The following is a 23,389-nucleotide window of genomic DNA, read 5'->3' as shown; positions in this document are numbered from 1 at the left end:
CTAGAGGACAAAAGAAGATAAACATCTCAGAACCCTGGGTGGGGTCATTGGGTGTTTCTAAGTTCAGAGTCTGGAGGAAGCAAAGCAAGGGAGTTTCCCTGATAATAGTTAGCCTGGGTTTCTGGGGGTGCAGTGCCCATGTCAGTGGGAGAGCTTTGAGGTGAAACTCTAGCTTTAGGACCAGTTGCCCTTTGGAAGGATGCAAGACTCCAAAGTTAGCTTATAAATAAAAGGAGAATGTATTAATTTGGAGGTAATGTTAAATGGCCAGGAGACAGTGTGCAGGAGAAACACTGCCTCCCTGAGGAGATGGGTTTGGGGGTTTTATGCCCCTTTGATAATAGAGGTTACAGGATAAGGGAGGGGGAATGAGGTGAATCAGAAATGAGATAATTTATTGGTTTGGAGGGAATAAGGGATGGTCTGTGGAATTCAAAGGATGATTAGATTAGATACCACCCAATGCTTAGCAGGGAGGAACTAGGAGATGCATAAATGTTCATTGAAGATATAGGGAAAAATCCAAGGAGGATGGGGACCAGAAAGGAATTTCCCACCTCCAGGTTGACTTGGAACTTAGATCCTGCTAAAGTGATCTCAAAGGTGATGTCCACATTGTGTGGAGTGAGAAATTAATGTGTTATTTGTAAGTTATTAATTTTTAAACTCTCAGGGTAGTAGTAAGTTAAATAAAACTGGTTTCTCACCACTTCCCATCCATTTCTTCTTTCAAGACCTCATCCCCATCCTTACAAAGGCTTTATAGCTTTAAGTGAGTTTGTCTGGGAATTTGCCTGAAGGAGTGCCAGGTTGGTCTGTTGTTAGCCCCTGAAGTACTGGTAATTAAATCTTAAATACCAATCTTGAGTGCCCTTTTGTCTTATAAGTCTCTCCTATTGTATCAGCAATTTCCTCCAGGAGGTCAAGCTAGACTGATCCTCATATATAGGAGGAAACCTATACCTCGATTTCACCACCATCACCAGAACACAGAGCTAGACTTTGAGACTGGGAACGATATTTCCAAGAAAGAAACATCAAGAATTTTGCTCATACTATAGTTTGTGTTTTATTTATATCTAAGGGAATACAAACAAAGAAAAAACAACTAACTCATTTGATGGGGGCTTGGGAAGTTTGTAGACTGAGGCTAGAATAACTGGAAGAGGTAAAAAAAAAAGGGTACTTAAAGTTGACTTTATGTGCCAATGCCATTTCTACCCATAGTGTTCAAAGGGTGCTTGATGACCTATTTTTCTGTCTGGGACAAGAGTCACCTTGAAAGCAAGTTTCCATGGGACAAGGGTAAATTGGGGATTTTATAAAACAAAGTTGTTCTTCCTTTGATATCTCTTTTTCACAGGTTAGTCCCTGGATTTATCTGAAGCACATGGCAGGGGGAAATCTCACCACAATTACCTCTTTCACTCTATCTGGATTTGCAAATCAACCTGAATTACAAGTTGGGCTTTTCTTGATCTTTCTCTTCATTTATTTTTTCACTATTTGGGGTAATCTTGGACTCATTATTTTAATTCAAATGGACTCTCAACTCCATACCCCCATGTATTTTTTTCTCAGCAATTTAGCCTTTATTGACATTTCATATTCCTCAACAATTACACCTAAAGCCCTAGATAATTTCCTATCAGATCAGAAAGACATCTCTTTTGTGGGGTGTTTTGTTCAAATGTATTTCTTTGTTGGTTTAGTGTGTAGTGAGTGTTTTCTCCTGGGATCAATGGCTTATGACCGTTATGTTGCAATCTGTAACCCACTGCTTTATTCGGTTGTCATGTCCCAGAAAGTCTGCATCTGGTTGGCTATAATCCCATATGTAGTAGGTTTCAATAACTCCTTGATAACTGTTTGTGTTATAAGTAGCTTGGCATTCTGCAACTCTACTATTGACCATTTCTTTTGTGATACAACAGCCCTGTTGGCCCTTTCCTGCCATGACAGTTTCAACACAGAAATGGTGATATTTCTTCTGGCAGGATTCACCCTCCTCAGTTCCCTCATCATCATCACAATTTCCTATTTTGCCATCATCTCTGCCATCTTGAAGATCAGATCCTCAGAAGGTCAGCGCAAAGCTTTTTCCACCTGTGCCTCTCACCTCATGGGGGTGACTATATTCTATGGATCACTTATTTTTACATATCTACAGCCAGATAATACATTGTTCTTGACTGAAGCTCAAGTGGCATCTGTCTTTTATACAATTGTGATCCCCATGCTCAATCCTCTCATTTACAGCCTGAGAAACAAGGATGTGAAAAATGCTTTGATCAGAGTCATACAAAAAAAGCTGTTTCCTCAATAAATTTAAATATATGGTAAGGAAATTGTAGTGCATTACAATGCGAAAGGACAGATCAATCTAAAATTCTTGTGGTCCAAGGGCTTCTAAGGCTAATTTTCTAACAATACAACTCACTCACATTTTCAGTGACTTCTTTATTGCCAAAAGAAAATGCTTTTTCAGTTTTCATTCTCTCTCACTTTTATATAAAAATTAATATTCTTAACTTTCCAAGTAGTTATTGTTTCCAAATATATTATTGTCAATTATTATGTATATATTCTCCATTTCCTTGCTATAAGCATCTCTTTAGTAAAAGGTTAGCTCCTTGAGGCTAAGATGAATAATTTTCTTTATGTGATAACTACTAACAAAGGATTTGTCAAAGAGTAGGGGTTTAATAAATATTTGTTGATTCAGCAATTGAGAACTAACTTCTTCTAGATTTGTGAACTTGGAATCTATAAACTCCAATCTTGAGTTCTTGAGAACTCCAAGTCTGTGGCAGCCTGAGGTCTTAAGATTTCAAATTTGACCTTGTCAAATGAGAATTTATCCCAGAGGGAAATTCCAGAATCAAAGAGTTTCAGACTAACAATAAACTTTAAAGTACTTTAGATGGAGCTAGCTCTCTCAATCTGATGTTAACTACCCTTTTCTCCTGATAGTTTTTACTATTGTATCAAAGTCCTTTCTTGTGTAGCTGTAAAAATGGAAATTTGAACCTTTGACTTCATTCCCCAGAAGTCCTTAGTATTTCCCAAGATTTCCTATAATTTCTCATTGAATCACCCTGTTGGACAGATCACGTTATTGGTATTTAACTGGTGGTAATGCCTCCTAGACTCTCTTTTTTTGAGCAGTGATGGTGATGAGAGGGGATGGCTGAAAATGGCTAACCAGCAATGGGCACATGGTTTTATTTTGTATCCTCTTTATTCCTTGATTTCTAATCATATTTAATAAACCTCATAAAATATAATATTTTTATTATTAGAGATTTAATTTTAATTTTTACAGTTTTGGCGAACATGAAGGCTTTTATGGCGGGTCTGGTCTTGGCAAGAGGAGACTCCAACCTGGGTGGAGAGCAGTGAGGAATGCTGGCCAAACAAATGAAGAAACAGCAGACAGAGGCAGACAGCAGGGCAGGGCAGGAGGGCAGGCACACCCTGCCACTGGACTCTCATAGTTCGCAGCAACCAGGCAAACTTACTATCTTTACTGAAAGGATATCTGCTTGAAATTTTTTGGGAATTCTTGATCACTTTGTGGTAAGCCAAAACTGTAAAAATTAAAATTATATGTCCATTTATATATAGCCAAGCCCTTGGATTGATCTTTTCCTTTTATGTCTGTTGCAAGCCATCAGCCTCTCTCTAGAGAATCTTGTCCAGAACTCCTCATTTCTTTGTAGCCATTGTAAAGCCAATCATCTAGATTCCTATCCTCAATTCACCAAGAGGTATATAAATTCCCCAATTTTCATGGTTCCTCAGAGTTGTTATCTAGCATGGTGATTTCTCCCATGAGTCAGAATCTAGAGTAGCCAGGACTTGAGCTAATTTGTGTGTTTTGAGTGCATGACTCTGTGTGGAGGCCTGAGTTGTATCAAACTCCTCTCCTGATTAAGGACATGTTTTTTTTTTCTGACTATTTAATAGTTCTGTGTTTTTTTCTACTTAACAGTAATTTGCATGATATTACCCTTTACTGGTTTCCCACACCAAGTAGTTATTTGACTCAGAAGAAATCACTTCTTTTCTGTTAGTTTCAAATTTTTATTTATGATATGCACACCACAAGTTGTCTGGAGGAAGTGAAATGATACATGAAAAAGTTCTTGGCACAGAATGTGGTTTATAGCTATTTAAATGCTCATTTTCCTTTCTTCCCTTCTCTAGTGGGTCCTTTGAATCTTTGATTATTCATTATCACTCTGTCTGAATGTATTCCACAAGGTTCTCTTCTTACATCTGACATCTATACATTGTATTCCTACCATTTTCATTTATTTCCACATTTTCCATTTTCCCAATTAGTACAGATGATTTGGAAATTTATATCATTAGCCCCAATAGCTACCAAATCTGATAATTTCATCAAAGATACATTTATACTATTTATCACTTATTCTCCACTCACATATTACCAATTTTAATTATGGACCTTATTACCTCTAATCAAGGAAATTGTAATGTTTTCTTTACTTATATCTCTTTGTCTAATCATTTTCATTTGCGAACCACTTCATTGTTCTTTCCAAGAAGCCAAAACTGCCTTCTCAGTGAATAGGCTTTCTCTTTTTACTACACAGCTCAAAATCTATAATACCATTCTGCAAATGTTCAATAGTAAAGGACATAACAAGCTGTGCTCATTGTAAGAAATCAAAGCTATTAAATATTAAGAAAATATTTAATTCAGTAATAATTCATTATGTTTGTAATTCAGTCAATTTCACTTTAGTATGACTGATTCCTCATGACCCCATTTGCAGTTTTCTTGGAAGAAATAATGGAGTGATTTTTCATGTCATTTTTACATCTTATTTTACAGATGAGGAAACTGAGTCAAAGTGTGTTAAGTATTAAGTCCAGGGTCAAAAAACTAGTAAGTGTCTGAGGCAATTTCGAATTTAGGAGGATGAGTTTTCTTGACGCCAGGTCCAGCATTTTATCCACTGTGCCATTTATCTGCCACACAGTAATAATTAAGCTACTGTATAATAAAGCAGCTCTGAGGTATCAACTCATATGCATCAAATTTGCTCATATGACAAAAACAGATAATGAAAAATGCCCAAGGGCTTAAAATGTGTTTACAATTACAATATAGAAGACAAATGTTTCTTTGCTTTATTAGGATACATAATATCTCAGGTGAAATGTCAGCAATGGAGATGAAAAATTTATAAATACATTGTATCCCTACCCTTGATAAAATAAACATCAATCTCCATTTCAAAATATTTTGCCATTTATTTTTTTAAATAACCAAATATATTAAACATAATTTTGTGAGTTTTCATAATTTTAAAATCAATAACTTCCTACACAATGTCAATCGTATTTTGATGACTTACCCTATGTTGTTTTTATTTTGTCTCTTTTTACCATTCATTTCTAGATTTGCATAGAATTTGCCTTTACTAAATCAAAACTAGAATGTGTACTTATCTTCTCTTTCTTTTATTATTGCTTCACAATATTTTATAAATGTCTCTCCAAATTTCCCTGATAAATGTACTCCTAAGCTTACTGGTTTTAATTATAATGCAGTATACTATGAAATTCATGTATCATCCGCAATATAGTCAACAATGATTAGAAACCTGTATCATTCCAATTTTCAATTAGATTAAATGTTCATCTAAACATGTAATGTGCAGTTCTGGCTCAGATTCCATGGAGGACACACACACACACACACACACACACACACACACACACACGCTAATGCAATCCACAAAAGGTACTTTTATTAACCAAACTATAGCTTGGGGCTCAACCCTAAAAGAGGGCTGGCCCTGAGTCTGGGATTGGAAGGCTTTTTATACACTTTTAGGGTAGGGGAGTACAGAGGAATTCCTGGGGTGGGGTGAGTGAACAGGAACTCCTGGGTCTGGGGTCCTGAAACCCAGGCACCAAAAGGGAATACATCAGTCTTAGTCTTTGGTACCCAGATGTTTAATATATGGTCACGGTGACCTAGGTTAGGTCAGTGAAAGTTACTATATCTTTGTGAACCCTGGGATAACATATCCTTCTGAAAACCTGGGATAACATATCCTTGTGAAACCACATAACTAAGGACATGTCAGTCTTAGTTCTTGGGACAAGGGGCCCATTAGTGTATCATCTGGGGGCAAGATCCCATGATATCAATATGTTTCTTCAAATATCATTCAGAACATAGTCATTTTTCTTTATGACAATTCCTATAGCACTTACTTGTAATATAGAGATTATTGGTTAATAGAATATGATTGTTTTCAAATTCTTATAATATATCTTCAGAATATATATATATAGATATAGATATAGATATAGATGTATGTATAATCTTCCATTCCACAAGCATTAACATTTATAACTCTGTTATTACTTTTATTTTGATGGTTGTGGAGTAGTTCTTTCAACATGACTACAATTTTAGATTCCCTGGACATTAGTATAATTAAATAATATTAGCACATTAAAATATTTTAAAATATTTATGGGAAAATAGGCACTGAATATTATAGTAGAGCTTATAAATGATGCTTTCCAACTACCTTTGGGGTTATATTATCTAATAGTTCTGATGGTATAAATTACATAAACAATAGCAGAGCTGATCAAATTTAATTTTTACACAGTAAAAGTGATGACTATATCATATCACTAAAGAAATTCATCCCTTATTTTATGAATTAATAAAGGTCCCTCTTTGAATAAAGGGATCTTTATGAATATTTTAAAAATGTATTTTCTCCATTTCATTTTTTTGCTTATCTTGTTAAAAAGACAGATATGTTTAATATGGTTATACCACATGTCACATATGTAGAATGAATAAATTGGAGCAATGAGTCCCCAAACAGGAATTTGACCAGGGACACAGAAAATATTTCATAAAAGAGAGAATATCTCTAATAATTCTAATTAAGAAAGACCAAAGATATTTTTTAGATTCATGAAGAGATCCTCCAAAGGACAGTAAGAAAATATAAATAACAACCAAAATGAATCTTTATAGTGCAAAAAGAATTTTAAGTAAGTAGCTTTTAATCACTTATAAGGATTGGTCTATAATAGTTTGGAAAGCTGCAACTGTGATTTAAATAAGATATGATGGCAATAGAAATTGTATTAAAGGCCATTGCACTGATGAAACTGCCTATATACTTCCCCATTCCTTGCTATACATTCTAGAGGATGTGACATGAATAAAATGGGTTTATAGTCTAACAATTTCTAACAGCCAAGTCACCTGAGAAGGAAAAGGAGAAAAGAGAGAGGATACTCCAGTCAAGACATGTATTAGTGGAATTTATTAGTTTAAAAAAGTCATCAATCTGTTCACTATTCCTCTTCTGAATTTGTTCTGAATACCTGAACCTGTTTGGAAACTGTTGAATTATTGTCCAAGCTTATAAAATCTTTGCTACCTGGACATCTGATGTGTCAGGCCACATAGACTAAACATGGATATAGACCTCTGACTTTTGTATTTTGTGCCCCTCCCCCCAAAATAAAATCTTTTGCTTGAGCTGTTGGTCCATTTCTTTTTATTTCTTTCATTTGGTAAATTGCTATAACTTGATCCTTCTTCATAAGTAAGAATAAGTATTAGATTGAATAACAATGAAATAAATCATGCATGTTGATTTTATTTTTCTTGACTTTCTTATATTTTGCCAGTCCATAACATTTCTTATTACCTTCATCTCATGTTTACTTAGACATTTAAAAGATTATTAGTGAATTTGTTTCTCCCAAAACTTTTTTTTTTTAGTGTCTCTTACACATCTTTGTTTCTCAAACAATAGATAATGGGGTTTAACATAGGAATCAAAATGGTATAAAACACAGATACTATTGTATCATGGTGCAAAGAGTAGCTGGAAGTAGGCCTTAGGTACATGAAGAGGATTGTTCCATGGTAGATAGAAACACCTGTCAAGTGAAAGCCACAAGTGGAGAAGACTTTCTCCCTTCAGTTGAAAATATCCTCAAAATGGCATCCAAGATGAAGGCATAAGAAATAATAGGAATAGATAGGCTTTTCCTAAAAATAATAAACAGTATATATCTAAAACCATCAGCAAACATCATCTGCAATGGTGATAAACTAGAAGCCTTCCCAATGAGATCAGGAGTGAAACAAGGATTCTCATTATCACCTCTATAATTTAACATTGTACTAAAAGCACCAGCAGTAGCAACATGAGAAGAAAAAGAAATTGAAGGCATTAAAATTGGTAATGAGGAGACCAAATTATCACACTTTGCAGATAATATGATGGTTTACTTAAAGAATACTATAGAATCAACTAAAGAGCTAATATGATTAATCAATAGGTTTACAAAGTTATAGGATACCAAATAAACCCACACAAATCATCAACATTTCTATATATTTCCAACAGAACCCTGAAGCAAGAGTTAGAAAGATAAATTCCAATTAAAGTTACCCTCAACAATATAAAATATTTAGGAATCAATTTGCCAAGACAAACACAGGAATTATATGAACACAACTACAAAACACTTTCCACACAATTAAAACTAGATCTAAATAATTGGAAAATCATTAATTGCTCATGGGTAGGTTGAGCTAATATTATAAAAATGACAATCTTAACCAAATTATTATAATTATTCAGTGTCATTCCTACCAAATTACTATTAAATTTTTTTAAAGAATTAGAAAAATGAGGAAGTTCATTTGGAAGAACAAAAGATCAAGAATATCAAGGGGGCTAATGAAAAAAATGTGAAGGATAGGGGTCTAGCAGTACTAGATCTTAAACTGTACTGTAAAGTGATCATTAAAAGAATATGATACTGCCTAAGAGAGAGGAGGGAGGATCAATGGAATAGACTTGGAGTAAATGTCCTCAGTAAGACAGTATACAATTAACCTAAAGATCCTACCCTTTGGGACAAAAACACAATATTTGTGAATAACTTCTGGTAAAATTGGAAAACATTATAGGAGAAATTAAGTTTAGATCTCACACCCTATAACAAGATAAATTCAGAATGGGTACTTGACTTGAATATAATGAGGGAAATTATAAGTAAATTAGGTGAACATAGAGAGTATACCTTTCTGATCTATGGGAAAGGAAATGATTTAATACCAAGCAAGAGACAGAGAATATTACAAAACATAACATGAATAATTTTGATTACATTAAATGGAATTTTTTTTTGCACAAACAAAAAGAATGCAACCAAAATTAGAAGAGAAGCAACAAATTGGTAAAAAAAATATTTATAACAAAAACCTCTGACAAAGGTCTGATTTCTCAGATTTATAAGGAGCTAAGTCCATTGTTCAAAAAACCAAGTCATTCCCCAATTGATAAAAGGTCAAGGGACAAGAATAAGCAATTTTCAGATAAAGGAATCAAAACTATTGATATGCACATAAAATTTTTTCTAAATGTCTCATAATTAGAGAAATGCAAATTTAAAAAACAAAACTCTGAGGTACCATTTCACACTTATCTGATTGGCCAATATGAAAATTCAATAAAAAATTATTCAATAAAAAAAATTCAATAAAAAAATTTAAAAAAATTTAAAAACCCAGAAGCTATATGAACAAAATTACAAAACACTCTTAACACAAATAAAGTTAAACCTAAAGAATTGGGGGAAAAAAGCATTGCTCATGGATAGGCTGAACCAATATAGTGAAAATTACAATCTTATCCAAATCAATTTACCTATTAAGTTCTATATCACTCAAACTCCTATAAATTATTTAATAGAACTAGAAAAAATAACAATAAAAACCATCTGAAAGTATAAAGATGCTAAAAATATCATGGGAATTTAAAGAAAATAAATCAAGAAAAGAGGCTTGTCTGTAGCAAATATCAAACTCTATGATAAAGTGGTAAACATCAATACAGTCCAGTAAAGAATAAGAATATAATGGTGAATCAGTGGAATATATTAGTTAATATACACATATGTAGTAGTCCAGCCCATATGTATAGTTAAGAGGCAAGGATTGTGTGTGGGCACATGGCCATTCTGCGCATGGCAATGAACTCTGTTCCCAGCATGGCTGGAGTTAGGGCGCGAAACCTTGCTTCCCTTTGTCTTACTCACCTGAGTATAAAACCCCACCTTCACCTTGCCGTAATTTGCAATTATCCAATGGCAATACACTATGTAACTCATCAATGTGTATTGAGATGATGTAACTCATCAATATGTATTGAGAACATTTGTGTATAAAAAGGGAGCCGCAGCCATCTTGATCCTTCTCTTGGACGATCTCACAGGATTGCTCAACTCTTGTCTTTCCACCTTTCTCTCTCCTCTCTATCTCTACCTGAAACCTGGCCTTCGGCCAGGTGTCTCTTTCTTTTCCAATGCTAACACCTAGCATTCTCTAATTCTTCCTATTATTCTCTATTACTTCTCCTAGCTGAGCTATATCATCCTCTGACTGGTGAAGTGTTAAATTGGGATCTTTGGATGGGAAATAGCCTTTCAGAGATGTCCACTGATCGGGGCATGGCTGCGGCTCCAAGATATTAATAAGACCTGGTCTCTGACTCATTTCTGACATCTCAAACTTGGCTCCATCATGCCCTTCACGGTATCCAAACTTCTATTCTTTTTTCTATCTTTCTACCTTGTGGCTTCTCATGGGTTCGGGAAGCCACACCATAGAAGTTGATACCAATAGCAATATAGGGTTCTGTTTTTTAATAAACCCAAAGATTCATGCTTTGGGGAAAGAAAAACTCAATATTTGATAAAAATTCCTGGGAAAACTGGAAAAAAAGTATAATAGAGATGAGGCATGGACCAATATCTCAAAGCAGACACCAAGTTAAATTTGAAATGGATTCTTTCTCTAGAAATAAAGGATAATGGCATAAACAAATTAAAGGAACATAGAGAAGTTTACCTATTAGACTTACAGAGAAGGGAAGAGTTTATCACCACAGGGTGAAAAAGGCAACTTTACAAAGAAAATGAAATGAAAAATGGTGATTACAATAAATTAAAAAAGTTTTGCAAAAAAACAAAACAACAACAAAAAACAATGCCAGATTTAAATCTTTCAGATTTATAGCAAAATAACAATTTTTGGGGGGTAGAAATTTATCTCTGAGAAAATCATGAGCCAAATTCATAAAATATAAAACATTCCACAAATGAAAATAACCAAGAGATATGGAAAGGCAGCTCTGAAAGGAAGATGTTAAAACTTTTCAGTCATTAAAAAACGCTCCAAATCACTCTCAATTAGAGAAATGCAAATTAAAACAATTCTGATAAACTGTCTCATGCCCACAAGATTGACTAACATGACCAAAAACAAAAATGGTCTATATTAGAGGAGATATGAGAAAATTGGGACACTAAGACACTGTTGAAGGAAGTGTGAATTGATAAAAACCATTGTGAACAGTAGTATGGAACTAGGCTCAAAATTACACAAAACTAATCATAACCATTGACCCAGCAGTACCACTTCTGAGTCTGTATCCCAACAAAATCAGAGTCAAAGGAAAAGAACCTACCTGTTTCAAAATATTTTAGCAGTTCTTTTTGTCGTAGCAAAGAATTCAAAACTGAGGGATTATCCATCACTAGAAAATTAGATGAGTAAATTCAGTACATAGTTGTATTGTAATACTATTGCATCATAAGGAACTATGAATGAGGCTAGTTCAGAAAAAACTTGGAATGAATTACATGAATTTATTCAAAATGGAATGAGCTGAACCAGGAGAACAATGTATATGGTAACAGAAATATCATAAAATGATCAGTTGTGAAGGACTGAGCCATTATCAGCAAAGCAAGTCTAAGATAATAAAAAAGGACTCATGTAGAAAATGCTATCTGTACTCAAAAAAGGGACAATCAGAATGTAAATGCAGATCAAAACATGTTATTTTATGTATCTATATCTATATCTATCTATCTAGGTATATACATATACATATATATATATATGTCCATGAGATTTCTATTGAACATATGGTATGTCTTCAATCATGGCATTAGCAATATGGAAATATGCATTATATGAAAGAATGTATATAATCTATTTCAGGCTTCAGGTTTCGGAAAGAGAGAAAATCTGAAACTTACATTTAAAAATATCAAGACCAAAAAACAAAAGTTTTTTCTACATGTAATATATATGCATATATACATGTATATATATATACACATATTTTGATATGGTTCTTTTGGGAATTCCTATCCCTTCTCACTTAGTCACCAACACCCATAATAGAAACTGTTCCTCTATCAATAATGCATGATTATAGTGGCCAAAGCAAAGGCTACTGTTCAGTGATTTCAGTGATGTCTAAATCTTCATGATTTCATTTGAGGGTTTCTTGGCAAAAATACTGAAATGCTTTGACATTTCCTTCTCCAAAAGGAAAGAATATATTTTCCAAATGTGGTACACTAGAAGTATTAGGGGGGAAAATACCCAAAATGATGGCACTTATTGGAGCTTAGGAATTTTTTGTTAGAGTAAACTGAAAGAAGAATGATAGATTGGGCACAAGTATTCATAAACTTTCCTAATTATCCTTTAATTCTAGTGCTTGTATTATATTGATTATTTCTCATTTGTTCTATATATAAATTATCCAGAGTTATTTATTTATTTTCTCCCCATTTGATTGTGAGCTCCTTTATAAGAAGATTGTATTTTATCTTTTTTTTTTATATCCAATGCCTAGCATATTCTCTGACATATAGTAGGCATTTAATATTTATTTATGGATAAATTTATATAATATGTAATGAAAGGGAAACTGCCAGCAGTTCCTTCAAGAAAGGAAAGATAGGAGTTTTACCACTTGGGGGAGGAATCTGAAGTCGGGAGGGATGGAAGAAAGAATAAGCCACGAATCATCCGTTATACACAAGCCCCACAGAGATTAGCTCGGCCAGTCCCTCATCTCCCAAGGACAGGAAACGGTGAGGTGACTATAACCATGGAAATCAGAGCTATGTTCAGAGATCAGTAAAGAGCGGAGCTCAATCCCATCAAGCCTTGCTCAATGCACAGACTTTTACGGCTCATGGTTAGGGAGTAGACCAGAAAAGGTGCCTCAGAGAGACAACAGAGTGAAAGGAGTGAACTTGTAGGGCAGGAAGAAAGGAAAGGTGAGAGAGAGAGAGTGAATGAGAGAGAGTGAGAGTGAGAGTGGGATGGCCTCTGTGTGGCTCGTCTTTTATTAATATTCATATGCAAATGTTCATAATTCATAGTAATTAAAGACATAGGGGATTATCATTGGTAGAAAGGTAAATTGTCATAAGATAAAGGCGGATACCTTTTCAGCCTGGGGAGAACAAAGAAACCTACTTTCACTCCTAAACTTGTTGGGATCAAAGTTCATTGCCTTACTGGCCATGCGCAGAACAGAGAATGCGCTCACCTCAGGCCAACTTTATGGCTTAATTATCTGTCTTGAGTAAACACAGCTGTGGACTGCTACATGTAACCACAAATTAGTACCAAGCAAGATTAGCAATGACAAGAACAAAGCCATCCCTGAAAATTCCTGGGCCAACAGGAGCCATTCTTGGATCATGTCCAATTTCGGATATTAAGAGTAAGTATTTAAGTGTAATTCATAGGTATGGAATAACTGGACCAATAAGAGGCATGAATGATATTTCCATGTATAATATTGAGACTTTCCTATTTAAATTAGGACAGCTACTAACCCCTTGCTATTGGATCAGAATCTGATTACCACTTGGGTATTTATATTTTATTTTATAAGTATTGATTTCTTGAATAGCTGTGTTCCAAGGTTCTTAATATTTTTCTAACTCATATTTCTTTTTAGAAGGCTAGTGAAGCCTGTATATGGCTTTTAAAGTAATATTTTAATGCCTATAATATATTTAAAATGACATGGGAAACCAATTGAATGGAACAATATCATTTCTTCCATTCACAGACTCCAAAACCCTGCTCTAGATGTAAATTAAATTCAAGTATTCACAGATTTATATAAAAACTACAGACAGTAATATTGGCTTAAACTATTTTAATACCAATCTGCATTTTTAAAAGGAAAGACTATACTTAACTCCCTTGAGCAGATATTGATGATTAGTATCATTAGTACACAACTATTAAAAGATGCTTTCTGAACACATGAATGAGTAGCTACAGTACACTACCCCATTAGAGTATAAGTTCATTAGTTAACAATAGAGTTTGCCCCCTTTGTACTTATATTCCTCTCACCTAGAATAGAATTTAGCACATGGTATTGTAAACCTCAAAATTTCTTAGACTACCTTTCTTAAGATGTTTGGAAGGAATACACAGTTTAATAATAGTTTTAGAAATAATAACTATAGAAATGATGATAATGGTTATAGAAACCAGAATTCTAATTCTTTCCTTCTTATATTATGGCAACTTCCTGTAGCCTTGGCTACAAATGGCTAAGTGAAATATTACTGCATTCTGTCCTACATACTTGTGGGATAGAAATTACTTTAAACTGGACCTATACAAGGTTTATTTTGAATTTTTCTTATGTTTTTGATTATTTTTCTATTCTTTTAATAATTGACACATACACCCCCATAAATGAACATTGCATTCTGAGCTAAACTTGATATTTTTTTAAATACTTACTTCAGGGGGGATTGTATTTTAATTTAAAATCTAAGAATTTTTTCATTTTTGAATTTTTTTTTTGTTTGAGATTTTTTATAAAAATCTGTCCTAAATTTTTATTTTTTTATTTTTATTTTTATATTTTTATATGTATTTTTATATGTATTTTTATAAAAATCCAAGAATTTTGTTTAAGATTTTACTTTTATAAAAAAAAAAATTCAAAGATTTTGATTTTGTTCGAGAAAAAATCTTCAAGAAAGAAGCTTGAAACTTTTATATCCAGAGAATGAACTGATGTAGAAAGATGCCGAAAACCTACACTTCATCAAGAAGATCAAGAATGAACTTTGGATGTGATTGATTGGACTGAACTTTTGATTGAACATTTATTGTAACTGTACACATTTATGCCAAAAGGGACTGCCCCTAATTTGGCTTTCTGTCAATGCGCCTAGCAAACATTGGTTTTGCTTCCTTTTCTTTTCTATTTCCTCTCTCGCTATCCTAATTTCTCTTAGAAAATTGAATATTGTGTATATCTTTAGTTAGAAGTGAATTTAGAACTACAAAATGATTATGTTAATTGATCAATGGGGAGACTAGTCTCCCAATGATCATCAGGGGGGATTGTAAACCTCAAAATTTCTTAGACTTATGAATGTTGGAAATTTCACAATTGGGAAATTTCATACTTGAAAAATTTCCTATTGATTGTGGGTCTTGACTATTGGAATGTGAACCCCATTGGCATGGGAGGTTCCTTCTCTTCCCTTCTTAAGAATACTTTAGGACAGAAACCTTTTGCTGAACAATGGAAAGGACTTTGACCTATGCTTAAGCAAAGAACAGGAATTTCTTTGAGTCATGATTGATTTTAGAATTGTTACAATGGAGATACTTGGAATCAATCTCCACCCTATTCAGTCCTAACAGGATTGAGCAAGGGCTGCAGCCTAGATCAAAATTTAATTATTCCAATCTCTACCCTACTCAGGTTAACAGGATTTAGAAAGGGCTGTAGCAAAGGATCAAAGATTTAATTATTTGAAAATATGACCTTCAACAGACATGTGCAAAGCCAGAGACCTCTGGGTGGTCCTGGGTTAAGCTAGAGCCTCCATTGGCACAGGGAAATTGATGGACAGGTGATTGGTAGATGTGAGGACTGAGGGGAGGGAACTTGGAGGGTTTTCCTGAAGGATAGGGGGGTCTGAAGACTGGAGGGTGTGTTTGAGGAGTTTGTCGGAGTGGTTGCAGTGGGCTTGGAGAAGCTTGCTCTGAAGGAAGCTGAAGGTGGGGGCCTCTGAGACTGTTTCTCCATTTTGGTCACGTGAGTAATAGGGACTGATCTCTTTTCTTTGCCCCAGCTATCTAAGGGCTTGGGCCTTTTGGCCCAGCCTAAACAGAAGGGGTATTTAAGCCCTATTCCCTTCTCTCCCTTTTTCTCTCTCTCTATCTCTAATTCCTTTCTTCCTCCTATTGTAATTAAACTCCATAAAAGATTGACTGCTGACTTGAGTTTTCATTTAGGAATTACATAGCTGAATTCCTTGGCAACCTTAAATTAATATATATCAGTCTTTTAAAGTGATTTCCTTGTCACAAGAGATGCAAATCAAAACAACTCTGATGTATCACCTCACACCTAGCAGATTGGCTAACATGACAGTTATGGAAAGTAATGAATTCTGGAGGGGATGTGGCAAAGCAGGGACACTAATTCATTGCTGTTGTAGTTGTGAATTAATCCCACCATTCTGGAGGGCAATTTGGAACTATGCTGAAAGGGCGATAATAGACTGTCTGCCCTTTGATCCAGCCATAGCACTACTGGGCTTGTAACCCAAAGAGATAATAAGGAAAAAGTCTTGTACAAGAATATTCATGGCTGCACTCTTTGTGGTGGCCAAAAATTGCAAAACGAGGGGATGCCCATCAATTGGGGAATGGCTGAACAAATCGTGGTATATGTTGGTGATGGAATCCTATTGTGCTAAAAGGAATAATAAAGTGGAGGAATTCCATGGAGCCTGGAACAACCTCCAGGAAGTGATGCAGAGCGAAAGGAGCAGAACCAGGAAAACACTATACACAGAGACTGATACAATGTGTTAAAATCGAAGGTAATGGACTTCTCCATTATTGGCAATGCAATGTCCCTGAACAATCTGCAGGCATCTAAAAAACAGTATCCACAAGCAGAAGATAAACTGTGTGAGTAAAAACATGGAGGAAAAGCAACTGCTTGACTAGAGGGGTGGAGGGGATATGAATGAGGAGAGACTAAATGAACACTCTAATGCAAATACCAACAACATGGAAATGAGTTTGATTCAAGAACACATGTGATACCCAGTGGAATTGCGTGTTGGCTGTGGGAGAGGTGGAGGGGGGGTGGAGGGAAGAAAAGAAAATGATCTTTGTTTCCAATGAATAATGTTTGGAAATGACCAAATAAAAATTAAAAAAAAAAAATTAAAAATAAAGAAATTGAAAAAAAATTGAAAAGCACATGAGAAAGGGTTCTAAATCTCTCATAATCAGATAGATACAAATCAAAAGAACTTTGAGGTATCACCTCACACGTAGCAGATTGGATAACATGACAGCAATGGAAAATAATGAATGCTGGAGGGAATGTGGCAAAGTCAGAATATTAATGCATTGCTTTTGGAGTTGTTAATTTTTCCAACCATTCTGGAGGATAATTTGGAACTATGCCAAAAGGGTGCTAAAAGAGTATCTTCCCTTTGATCCAGTCATAGCAGTGCTGGATTTGTACCCCAAAGAGATAGTAAGGAAAAAGATTTGTACACGAATATTCATGGCTGCACTCTTTGTGATGGCAAAAAAAAATGGAAAATGAGGGGATGCCCATCAATTGGGGAATGGCTGAACAAAATGTGGTATATGCTGGTGATGGAATACTATTGTGCTCAAAGGAATAATAAACTGGAGGAATTCCAAGTGAACTGGAACAACCTCCAGGAAGTGATGCAGAGTGAAAGGAGCAGAACCACGAGAACATTGTACACAGAGACTGATACACTATGGTAGAATGGAACGTAATGGACTTCTCCAGTAGTGGCAATGCAGTGATCCTGAAAAACTTGGAGGGATCTATGAGAAAGAACACCATCCACATTCAGAGGAAAAACTCCAGGAGTAGAAACACAGAAGCAAAACAACTGCTTGATCACATGGGTCAAGGGGACATGTCTGAGGATGTAGACTCTAAATGAACATCATAATGCAAACACCAACAACATGGAAATAGGTTTTGATCAAGGACACATGTAATACCCAGTAAAATTGTGCATCAGCTATGGGAAAGTTGGAGGGAGGGGAGTGAGAGAAATAACATGATTCTTGAAACCAAGGAATAATGTTCTGAATTGACTGAATAAATAAATTTAAAAAAGAAGATCCAGCCCCTCTACCTTCAAAATTGACATTCTATCTATTTCTTTTTATCTTGGTTTATAATGTGATATTTAATTTTTTTTTCCATATAGGAAACAAAAATTCATCAATATTACTTCAAGAAAAGACCTTTGGGCATAATTAAAATGTTTTCCTTCAGGGGAAAAAATACTTATAATAAATTCCTTTGTGGGAGGATGTTGAAAGTTTTGGCAATTTGGCTCATTATCAAGAGATTTTTTGTTTTTTAAGAAAAAAAAACCCAGATATTATAAAGACTATTTGTGATAATTATCTTGACACACTGGTTGTTATAGATCACAATGATGTTTTACTTACCTTCTACTCAGCTTTATTATATATCAATTTCTTTAACATTATTTATCTTGCAAACACCATGGTACTATTCAAAATAGAATTCAATGTGAATTGGGCCCTAGACCATCCTCCTATTCATCACCAACAACAGCATCATACTTATCAAGGTACCCAACCTCCAAAGCCCCAGTTTGAAGAAACAGAGCCTTTGATGTCAGATTCAGTCTTCGGTATTCAAAATAGTAAGTAAAGGTACAAAGAGCATAAGGGGAAAGGTTATGACATCTGAGGAGTAGCATCAGTTTTGTTTTCTTTCTAGACTAGAGATAAAGTCATTAATGGGGAAGAAAACAATTCTTAATGGTGAAATTTTCTACTAGATATTTTATTTCTTGTCAATTCATATTGTCCTTAACAACATGGTCAATTGAGAAAAAAAGATTGTGATGATAAAAATAAAACAAATAATCTCAAAGTTTGAAGAGAACCTCATTGGCTACCAAATCGAATTCATACTTGTATAAGGATGCGAATTCTCATTACAGTCAAGTGGTCATTTAATCTTTATTGAAGTCCTCAAAAGAAGGAGAAAAATATTTACTCTCAAAGCAGTAATTTTTTTAAAATAATGCTCCTTTTTAAATTGTTTCTCCTGACATAAAACCTAAATGTGCCTATTTGTAACATCAATTTGTGAGGTTCCACTATTCTATCGTAAATTCTCCTGACATCAGATTGAGAAATAGTTACAATCTTCAATTCTGTGAAGATTCTGAATATATGATAATTTATGCAAACTTAGTAAAGCACTCTGGACATTTTGTTGTAAATCTGTAAATTAACAAATATTTTATTAAAGTTCTTAATAAAATAAACACACATGAGTTGAAACTTTCCTACTTTCATTAGTTATGAAGACTTAGCATTTTTGTTTTTAATTTTCCTAATTCCTAATTTGGAGTAACCACCAAAGTTAAAAAGTGATTGTGCTCAGGGTAGATAACACTAGGCCAAATTTTGTATCTGGACCTGGACCACATGTTGAAAGAAATATAATGGATTCTGGAATGGAGAACAAAGGATATTTACACATATTAGAACTCTTCTATCTTGGTTAAGACCTTTCCTTATGGCTGTAAGGCTCTTTATACAGATGTGTTCAATGGATTTCTTCAGATTCCAACAACAGAGTGAATTTGTTTGTGGGGTTTTGCTTCCTAAGAATATCTGGGATATTAGGGCTCTAGGGATTCAGATTTTGTTCCATTTCTATTCCACTTTCACTTGTGACTCCAAGAAAAGTTTTTCTTTGCATTAGCTAAGCCCTAGACATCTCTTTAATCTTGGTCTTCCTAGGTCTAATTCTGTCATGCAATTAAAACCTATTTTTTTGTTGTTATTGTTTACTATAAGTCATTAAATATTTTCCCAACTATTTCTCATCCATTTTCAATAACCAGTTAGGTCCTCAGTTTACCAAATGCAAATTAACTTTCTTACCCTCTGGAACACACAAGTGTTAATAAGAAAAGTCCTAAGTTCTCTAGATAGAATAAGTAAAAGTTAGAAAATTTTAAAATGATAGGATTCAAAACAAAAGAATTAGTATCTAGAATTAAAATGTATCTGATTACTGGTATCATTAAAAATATGAGTACTATATACAATAATGTTCACTTGCACCATGCCAAAAGCTATAAGGAGAATGCTAAAATATGGATTTATTCTTCCTCGGCCTTTCATTGGTCCCTACTAGAGATTCTGATGTTTGGATGACAAGTTCTATAGTCTCAGCTATTGTAAAATCAATAGTTGTGCAATTTTAAACATTATTGGCTAACTTTTAAACTTCAAGCATTAAAGGTTATTAAAGAGAAACCTCCATTTAAGAACTACATTAGAAAGACACTATAGACAAAATGCAGAACATCCAATAATTTCCTGATTTAAGAGTGGTTCAGTTTTCCAAATACATGAAAGTTCATCATTGAAAGTTTCACTTATGTGGCCAACCTGCTAAGTAAAGTCTGGAGGAACTCAATTGACTCTTGTTGTGTGGAGAGGAAATTGAGGGGACTTTAAAATTTTCAAGGTATACCCTCTTTATTACTAAATTATTACTAATTATTATTACTAAAACATATAATGTTTCATTGACACACAATGAGAGAAAGAGAGAGAAAGAGAAAGAGAGCAAGAGAGGAAGAGAGAGAGAGTGAGAGAGAAATAAAGAAGAGAGTGAGAGAGAGAGCAAGAGAGAGAAATAGAGTGAGAGACAGAGAAACAGAGAGAGAAATGTTTACATTAGTGCACTATATTAACCCATTGACCTAAGTTAAATGTCCCCCAATTCACAGAAAAATCCATTATTTATTGGAGAATTCTGATACAATCAATCTTCCCTGTTGGAATTATAACATATTTACAGTGGTTGGAGTCAGAATATTGAATATGGCTTTAAAATGGGCACATTCAAGTTTTATTGTGGGTATATTCAAGCATTTTAACATTTTAAAGAAATGATCAGGAAGTTGGAGATAGATACCAAGAGAAGAGTTCTGCACTGGCTTATCTGGGAGAGGCTGACCAGAGGATCAGTCTAGCTTGACCTCCTGGAAGAAACTTCTGATCCAATAGGAGAGATTTATAAGACAAAAGAGCACTCAAGATTGGTACTTAAGATTGAATTACCTGTACTTCAGGGGCTAAGAACAGACCAGCCTGGGACTCCTGCTTCAGGCAAATTCCCAGACAAACTCACTTAAAGCCATAAGGCCCTTGTAAGGATGAGGATGAGGTCTGGAAGGAAGAAATGGATGTGTGTGTGGGGGGCACCAGCTTTACTTAACTTACTACCACCTTGAGATTTAAATGATGAATAACTTGAAAACAACACACTTATTTCTCACTTCACACATTGTAGATATCAAGTTTGAGATCTCTTTAGCAGGTGGCTCAGTTAGCAAAAAATTTGACTCTGTCTGGGGCCTCCAAATACCTCAACCTAAAAAACCCCAGAATCAGCAAAGCACTTCCAAAAAAAAAAACACACCTTTTTTCAGGACAAAAGAGAAAATGTCCCTATGGCCAACACACAGAGTTATACACACACACACAGACACACACTGTAGTGGGAGAGCTTAGGAGAGCTTCCTAGCCTTAGGAAAGTGCCTTTTGCAAGGATGCAAGACTCCAAAGTTAGCTTAAAAATAAAAGGAGAATGTATTAATTTGGAGGTAATGTTAAATGGCCAAGAGACAGTGTGCAGGAGAAACACTGCCTCCGTGAGGAAATGGGTTTTATGCCCCTTTGATAATAGGGGTTACAGGATAAGGGAGGGGGAATGAGGTGAATCAGAAATGAGATAATTTATTGGTTTGGAGGGAATAAGGGATGGTCTGTGGAATTCAAAGGATGATTAGATTAGGTACCATCCATTGTTTAGCAGGGAGGAATTGGGAGATGCATAAATGTTCATTGAAGATGTAGGGAAAAATCCAAGGAGTAGGTTCCCTTCCGGGAGCAGAAATGAATTTCCCACCTCCTTGTTGACTTGAAACACTGCTGGAGTTTGGGGTAACTAGGAAGAAACCTGTTCCCCAATGCCACCACCATCACCACAACACAGAGCCAGACTCTGAGAGTCTGGGAAGAACATTTCCAAGAAAGAAACACAAAGAATTTCGCTCATACTATAGTTTGTCTTTTACTTATATCTAAACCAAGAAAAAAACAACTATCTCATTTGATGGGGGCTTGGGAAAGAGGTTGTAGTCTCAGGCTGGATTAACTGGAAGAGGCCAAAAAAAGGTACTTAAGAGTTGACTTTATGTGCCAATGCCATTCCTACACAGAGTGTTCAAAGGGTACTTGATGGCCTATTCTTCCATCTGGGACAAGAGTCAGTCTGAGAGTTGCTTGAAAGCAAGTTTTCATGGGAAAAGGTTAAATGGGGGTTTTATAAAACAAAGTTGCCACCTTTATAGAAGTTGTTCTTCCTCTTTTATCTCTTTTTCACAGGTTAGTCCCTGGATTTATCTGAAGCACATGGCAGGGGGAAATCTCACCACAATTACCTCTTTTACTCTCTCTGGATTTGCAAATCAACCTGAACTACAAGTTTGGCTTTTCTTGATCTTTCTCTTCATTTATTTTTTCACTATTTGGGGTAATCTTGGACTCATTATTTTAATTCAAATGGACTCTCAACTCCATACCCCCATGTATTTTTTTCTCAGCAATTTAGCTTTTATTGACTTTTCATATTCCTCAACAATTGCACCTAAAGCCCTAGATAATTTCCTATCAGATCAGAAAGACATCTCTTTTGTGGGGTGTTTTGTTCAAACATATTTCTTTATTGGCTTAGGGTGTACTGAGTGTTTTCTCCTGGGATCAATGGCTTATGACCGTTATGTTGCAATCTGTAACCCACTGCTTTATTCGGTTGTCATGTCCCAGAAAGTCTGCATCTGGTTGGCTATAATCCCATATGTAGTAGGTTTCAATAACTCCTTGATAACTGTTTGTGTTATTAGTAGCTTAGCATACTGCAACTCTACTATTGACCATTTCTTTTGTGACACAACAGCCCTGTTGGCCCTTTCCTGCCATGACAGTTTCAACACAGAAATGGTGATATTTATTCTGGCAGGATTCTCTCTCCTCAGTCCCCTCATCATCATCACAATTTCCTATTTTGCCATCATCTCTGCCATCTTGAAGATCAGATCCTCAGAAGGTCAGCGCAAAGCTTTTTCCACCTGTGCCTCTCACCTCATGGGGGTGACTATATTCTATGGATCACTTATTTTTACATATCTACAGCCAGATAATACATTGTTCTTGACTGAAGCTCAAGTGGCATCTGTCTTTTATACAATTGTGATCCCCATGCTCAATCCTCTCATTTACAGCCTGAGAAACAAGGATGTGAAAAATGCTTTGATCAGAGTCATACAAAAAAAGCTCCTTCCTCAATGA

The 23,389-nt window shown here is 35.0% G+C and overlaps 2 protein-coding genes across 2 annotated transcripts; both read left to right on the top strand.

Annotated features, from left to right (window-relative positions):
* Positions 1–1,390: 1,390 nt before the first annotated feature.
* On the top strand, positions 1,391–2,326 carry LOC100023114 (olfactory receptor 8I2-like). The gene has a single exon (XM_001374717.2). It carries the CDS (start codon positions 1,391–1,393, stop codon positions 2,324–2,326), a length of 936 nt encoding a protein of 311 aa, XP_001374754.2.
* A 20,127-nt stretch (positions 2,327–22,453) lies between these two features.
* On the top strand, positions 22,454–23,389 carry LOC100616782 (olfactory receptor 8I2-like). Its single transcript, XM_007497661.2, has one exon. It carries the CDS (start codon positions 22,454–22,456, stop codon positions 23,387–23,389), a length of 936 nt encoding a protein of 311 aa, XP_007497723.2.

The sequence above is a fragment of the Monodelphis domestica genome, chromosome 6, assembly GCF_027887165.1.
Source record: "Monodelphis domestica isolate mMonDom1 chromosome 6, mMonDom1.pri, whole genome shotgun sequence".
Taxonomy (NCBI): domain Eukaryota; kingdom Metazoa; phylum Chordata; class Mammalia; order Didelphimorphia; family Didelphidae; genus Monodelphis; species Monodelphis domestica.
Note: the sequence above shows the minus strand (reverse complement) of the source record. Positions and strands in the feature narration are given on the sequence as shown.

Excerpts from the sequence above, each read along its gene's own strand:
- LOC100023114 (XM_001374717.2), top strand. The coding sequence starts at position 1,391 with ATGGCAGGGGGAAATCTCACCACAATTACCTCTTTCACTCTATCTGGA.
- LOC100616782 (XM_007497661.2), top strand. The coding sequence starts at position 22,454 with ATGGCAGGGGGAAATCTCACCACAATTACCTCTTTTACTCTCTCTGGA.